The sequence below is a fragment of the Corylus avellana genome, chromosome ca1 (genome assembly GCF_901000735.1).
Source record: "Corylus avellana chromosome ca1, CavTom2PMs-1.0".
NCBI classification, from domain to species: domain Eukaryota; kingdom Viridiplantae; phylum Streptophyta; class Magnoliopsida; order Fagales; family Betulaceae; genus Corylus; species Corylus avellana.
In genome coordinates, this window is record NC_081541.1 from 1,219,779 (window position 1) to 1,226,511 (window position 6,733).

The following is a 6,733-nucleotide window of genomic DNA, read 5'->3' on the forward strand; positions in this document are numbered from 1 at the left end:
ACATGTATCTGAGTTCTATCCTCTACTAAGAAATCCAGCCCCCTTCAACACCCAACCTTGTTGCCTGCCACTGCCACAATGCTATCTCAACTATCCCTTAGAAAAACATTTCTCAAATAAGATAAAGGTAGAAGTATAAGAAAACATTGTCAACTCTTTCCCTACACATACAATTCCATATTCTACAACACAACTTTCTAGCAATTATAAAGAAATCCAACTGCATGTGACGTTTGACACTCTGTCTTCTATTAGAGCAGAGGAGGCAACAGTGTTAATATCTGAAGGTATTAAGCAATTGGGAACTAAGCACTCAATGGCATGGTTAACACAAGAGTATGAGCATAGCAGAGAGAAAGCAATCCAAGGATGCATCAACTTACAATTATGAGACCTGCATAGGGCAAAGCACATACTAATTTCCATTAAGGAAAATCTCAAGCACGCGGCAATCTCATATGTTGATTGGAACAAAAATGTCATCCAAGTAACTCGGACGGCCGCATCTCCACTTCAGTGCTACCCACCAATTCCACTCACCCTTGATCTTCTTTAAATCTTTACTGGATACTTCCTCAATCAACAGGTGCTTAAGATTTGGACAATTATAAAAACTCAGACATTCTAATCTTGGTGCAATGTGTAAACCACTAGAGATGCTAATTAATCCAGGCATGTAGTGAAGCGAAATCCTCTTCAAATTCGGGAGAAAGACAGAGGTTTTAGGCTCACCAGAAATTTTGCAACTTACTAAAGTTTTAATGGAGGGGCAATCTTCAACTGTAAGCTCTTCTAAATTACAGAGGTTATCAAGTAAACATGTTGTGAAAATAGTGGTCAATTGGGGACATGTGCGCAATGTCAAGGACTTCAGAAGAGATAAACACTTTGGTTGTATTGGCCCCTTCCATATCCTCCTTAGATTCTTCATATAATATATGTAGAGGTATTCAAGCGATCCAAGAACAATTTTTTTAGCACCAGATGTTTTAGATACAATTCCACTGCTACCATCTTCTCTGTAAGCCTCTACTTCATCATCTTTTTCATGAGCATCTGCTTCACTGTCTTCTTCGTCTGCTTCACTATCTCCTTCGTGAGCATCTGCTTCACTATCTCCTTCGTGAGCATCTGCTTCATCATCTTCGTGGGCATCTGCTTCACTATCTTCTTCGTGAGAATCTGTTGCATCTATAATAACTTCAACCTCATTACATTCCCCCACAACACAACATTTTTGGTGCTTCATATTTCCAATACCAAAATCTGATAGCTTCTTAACAGTTGCATGCCGTTCCAATAAAAATGCTGTTGAATAATGGAGTACCTTTTTAATCTCTTTAGGAACAGCCTCACCATTTATGTATTTCAAACATCTCTCCCATCGTTCCAACTCAAACTCAACATCGCGAGGGAGCCGAGACATAGTGCGCTGGACATGATGGCCAACAGTAAATATGAAATTTGACAGTGATGGATGCACCCACATTGGGCTATTCAATAGGAAGAGCCTCACAAGTTCCACTCTTGGAAAATAGAATTTAAGAGTGTTCAAATTCTGCAAGGTACATACTTCAGTAACAATAGCTTCCACACATGCACTCCATCGCTTGTCATCTGGATTCACACTCATATTTAACTCCTCTAAGTGGGACAGTGCCGAAATTATGCCACGAGGAACCACTACATCTGATTGCATGGCCCTCCTAACATTACTCAGATATGCATAAAATGAAACTTCCAAGCATGTGAGATTAGTTAGCTCCTTAATCTCCTTAGGTAAATCCATAATATCTGTCCCTTCAAGATCAAGAACCTCAAGCTGCTTGAGCTCTCCAACTTTGGGCGACAACCTCATGAAACGATGACAGTAACTTAAAAATAGTCTTTTGAGGTTGACTAATCTGAAAATGGACTCCGGCAAAGACCTGATGCCAGTCCTGGATAAGTTCAAGATTTGGAGAGCAGGCATGTAATCGAAAAATGAGGGAGGGATCGTTCTCAATTTGTGGTTTCCTTGAAGGAACAATGCTAAGAGCATGGGGCACCTTGGATTCTCAGGTAAACTAGATAACTCATTGTGCATCAAGTAAATCTCTTTGACATTCTTCCAATCCTCTTCCTTTGGCATTTTAGTTAATCCTAAACCACCCAACATAAGACACAATTGATGTGCCTCACCTTGAATAATAGAAAAGGTGTTACGGTCTATATCTGAAGTTTCAGGCCGTTCTATCCGAATATCTTCAATTTCAAACTTCTTATCTTGCCCAGAAGCTTCGAATTTGTTAGTTCTTGTGTTGGCTTAATTCAGTTCCAAAATGTAAATGCTACTGTTCACGGCTCAAACACTGATATAGAATGCTCAGAATCCAATCTCCACCGTTCATAATGTAGATTCATGTGTTATGAACGTCCCTGCAAAATTTCAGCTCAATCGGACCACAAACGCCCATCGATCGGAGTTGTTGATGAAGACTGGACAGTCCGGGTCCGAACCTCCAGAAGCCGGGTCCGGACCCCATTTCCAGAAACTTGATTTTTCAAGCAGGGTCCGGACCTCAATTCCCCGGGTCCGGACCCCAGTTCCAGAAAGTGATGCTTGAAGGAGATGTCCGGACCTCCAGAAGTTGGGTCCGGACATCAGTTCCAGAGAACACGTTTTTGTTGAGATGTCCGGACACACGAATTGGAGGTCCGGACATCACTAGGTTACGAATAAGTAATCCTAGCCATGTCCGGACCTCAGATCTACCATGTCCGGACACGGCAGTCTTATGTTGTGTATTTTCTATTTAAACACGATTTTGCTACATTTATAAGTACGTATTTTTGGAGAGCAAAATCAGAGAGCTTAGAGAGAGATATTGTTCTAGATTATTTGAGAAGGGATTAAATACGTGAAGCCAATCGGAGTTCCGGTGAAAGGAAATCTTATAGAAGAATTGTGCCAGATGTTCTGGAAAGGGCTACTGCGGTAGAAGTCAAGTGGGTCGCTTGTCGTGTACAAGGAAGAGTAAATTGCAAAGGTTTTGTAATTCTTCTTGTATTCCTTATTCTTCTCATAGTGGATTGATTTCCTGGGTTTGGCTGCCCCGGAGAGGTTTTACATTTAGAGAGTTCTCTAAATGGTTTCCTCTTCGTAACCAAATATCTGTGTTCTTGATTTTCATTACATAGCTGTATTTGGTTGATTATTGATTGTTAGGTCAGATCTTATTCCGCTTAATATTTGTGAATCACCTAGACATTTGAATAGGTGTCGTTTGGAGTCGTTTTAGAATTTTCAATTGGTATCAGAGCGGGTTCACTCTGTGAAGGATTTATTTCCTGAGTGTGATCCGAGACTCCATATCAAATGTCTCTAACGGTTGCTCCTAATTCTCTTCCTGTCTTTGACGGAACAAATTATACGCTTTGGAAAATTCGTATGAGAGCTTATTTTAAATCCATTAATGTTTGGCATATTGTTGAATCTGGATGGACACGTCCAGATAAAGCAATTGCTGAATGGACAACGGAGGAAAAGAATAATGCTACTGCGAATGACAAAGCTATAAATGCTATTTACATCTCTGTTTCAAATGAGGAATTTTCTAGAATTTCTAGATGTGAAATAGCTAAGGAAGCCTAGGAAACTTTAGAAATCACACATGAAGGAACTAAGGTTGTTAGAACTTCAAAAATTCAAATGTTGGTTTCTCAGTTTGAGGAGATTAGAATGCAGGAAGATGAAACTTTTGATGAATTTTATTCAAAGCTTAGTGCCATTAGAAACTCTACCATTAATTTGGGAAAGAAAATGGATGATGCTAAAGTGGTGAAAAAAATCTTAAGATCTTTGCCTGAGAGGTTTATTCCCCAAATTGCTGCTATACAACAGAGCAAGGACTTAGATACTATGAGAGTAGAAGAACTTGTAGGTTCCCTTCAGACCTTTGAGCTAATTCTTCCTAAACACAAGAATACCAAAAATATTGCTCTTAAGGCAAAAAAATGTTAAGGTTGACTCTTGTGGTTCATCTGATGAGGATTCTAGAAATGAGGAAGAAATTGCTATGTTTGCTAAGAAGTTTAGGAAATTCTTTAGAGCCAAGAAAGAAAATTTTAGAAATAGCAATTCACAATTTTCTGAGAAATCTAGAAATGAGAATGTTGAGAAAGGAAAGTCATCTAGAGGTATCAAGTGTCACGAATGTGGTGGACATGGGCACATTCGTGTTGACTGTGCTAATTTGAGAAAGTCAAATGGCAAGGCATTTAATGTGACTCAAAGTGATGAGTCAGACAAGGACGATGCTGAACAGGGAGCTAATTACTTAGCATTTGGAGTTAGTTATGAGAGTGAGCATGAGAATAGTGAGTGTAATTCTCAAGACAAACAAGGTGTGTCCGATAATGATTCGGAAGAAGATGATTTGCAAAATGCTTATAATAATCTCTTTGTGGAATACACTAAACTAAAAAAGTTGAATAAGCAGCAATTGAAGAAACTCAATGAGGTTAATCTTGAAAATGATCAACTTTCTGTCACCTTAACTGATTCTCTTGCTACTCATAATACTTTGATGTCTGAAAATCAAATGCTAATTGCCAAAGTGAAATCCTTAGAGAATGAACTGAATGAATCAAAGAATCATTTAACAAAATTCTCTAGTGAAAAGCTAAATCAAATGCTACATAATCAGAAACATTCGCTTGATAGAACTGGATTGGGTTTTGATAAATCTGCTATTTTATCTACTAATGTTGCTTCTTCTTCAAAGATGATTTTTGTGAAACCAGTGAACAAAGAAGATAGCTTGGCTGAAAAGAAGGTAATTTCTCCTCAAATTTCCAAAGATGGAAAAGGTAAGGGAACTCTAACTGATTCCTATATGTCTAGTTCTAAGTCGAGAAGTATGCACATGTTAAGGAACCAACCTTCTCAAAGGTTTATTCCTACGTGTCATAACTGTGGTAAGATTGGACATATTCGTCCTAAGTGTTTTCAGCTTAACAATCATGAGTCTAAAAGAGAATATTTCCATTCTAGAAATAGTTATGAGAAATTATTCAACATGATGAGAGACGTAGTAACACGGTTAGATGTCTTGGATAAGAGTCACACAGTTGTCCCTGATGTGAAGAAAGTTTGGGTCAAGAAGATTAATACCATTCACCCATTGAGGGGGAGGGGTAATGGACTCACCTAGATTAGGTGGGCACATAGACCATGCCTAGAAATTGAGCATATTGATATTTGTCTATAGCTGTTCTAGGGCATTTTTTTCTTAATTTTTGTTTGCTTTGTTTTTATTTTCTTTGATTATTTTTTATTCTTTTAGATTGTTTTAATTGTTAGATACTCAGTTTCTCATGTCTTGTGCTCAAATGAATATTTTACATATGAGTGGAGTCAATATTTCTGCAATTTACATCTATTGCTCCATATGTTTCTGATATACCTTGTTTTTCTGAAGACTGTTAAAGGAGTAAGAGTCAGTTTTTCTCATGTTCGAAATTGTGCACTTTTTGCCCCATTAGGTTTAGATTTTTGTTATATGTTTGGAAATTTGGAGAAAACATTTTGTTTGGAAGATAGGCAGTGTAGAATCCTGCCACTTGACCAACTCGTTAGTTGAACCTAGCTCCAAAAAATTCCACCATTTTCCAAAAAAAAAAAAAAAAAGAAAAAAAAAAAAAAAAAAGGGCATAAAATAAGCTCAGATGATTTCATTTTGCTTCTGTCTGTCCCTAAAGAAAGAATCAGTGATCAAATCATTGCGGAAATAGATGATTACTAAAGGACATGGTAAAAGAAAATGATCAGTCTCAGGGTGAGTGTATCGGATGAGGGAATCTAGGTCCTAACATTATAAGGTTTTACTGTGGTTTGAATCAGACTGCTGGTCTTCCTTTACAAAATGTCTGCCTAGATTTACCTTTCATTGATGAAATCTTAGTTAATGGGAGTACTCACACACTACACCATCACATGAGATTTCTGATTATTGCCTACTTGACTGCATTCACAGACCAAGGTTGTGTCATGCATATGGTACATTTACGGTGTAAGTGTAGCTTGTTGATCACTCCGAATTGTTCAGATATTCGTACGGGCATGCATGATCTATTGCTTATCTATACAAGTTTTTTTTGGTGTTTTGTTTTTTTTTTTTTTTTTTTTTAAAAAAAAAAGGAAAGCTTTTGGATATTCATTGTGCAATACATGAGTCATTGATGTGTTATCATGTGTGTTCATTTAACTTTTAAAGGGGGAGAAACATGCTTTGCATTTCCAGTTTCCTGTTGTTAATTGAGTCATACATTGAGGGGGAGTTTTGCTGATGTTTCTTTATAATCACGCATCATTTTTTTTCATGAGTTTTATTTATGTCTTCTTGTTCCACATATACCTTGATGTATTTTGTGAAGTGTTTCAGGAAACATGAAGACCTTTTGTCATTCTGTGACAAAAAGGGGGAGTAAATATAGGGAGATGATGGGATTGGCTCGACATTTTGGTTTTGTCACTGAATTGCCAAAGGGGGAGTTTGTTAGTTCTTGTGTTGGCTTAATTCAGTTCCAAAATGCAGATGCTACTGTTCATGGCTCAAACACTGATATAGAATACTCAGAATCCAATCTCCACCGTTCATAATGTAGATTCATGTGTTATGAACGTCCCTGCAAAATTTCAGCTCAATCGGACCACAAACGCCCATCGATCGGAGTTGTTGATGAAGACTGG

At 37.8% G+C, this 6,733-nt stretch overlaps 2 protein-coding genes across 2 annotated transcripts in view; one reads left to right on the top strand and one right to left on the bottom strand.

Annotated features, from left to right (window-relative positions):
- LOC132191612 (RNA polymerase sigma factor sigE, chloroplastic/mitochondrial-like) overlaps positions 1–6,733 on the top strand; it is a gene marked incomplete in the record, with an annotated part of 32,431 nt that overhangs the window by 22,366 nt on the left and 3,332 nt on the right.
- On the bottom strand, positions 455–2,158 carry LOC132162312 (disease resistance protein At4g27190-like). The gene has a single exon (XM_059572562.1). It carries the CDS (start codon positions 2,156–2,158, stop codon positions 455–457), a length of 1,704 nt encoding a protein of 567 aa, XP_059428545.1.

Excerpts from the sequence above, each read along its gene's own strand:
- LOC132162312 (XM_059572562.1), bottom strand. The coding sequence starts at position 2,158 with ATGTTGGGTGGTTTAGGATTAACTAAAATGCCAAAGGAAGAGGATTGG.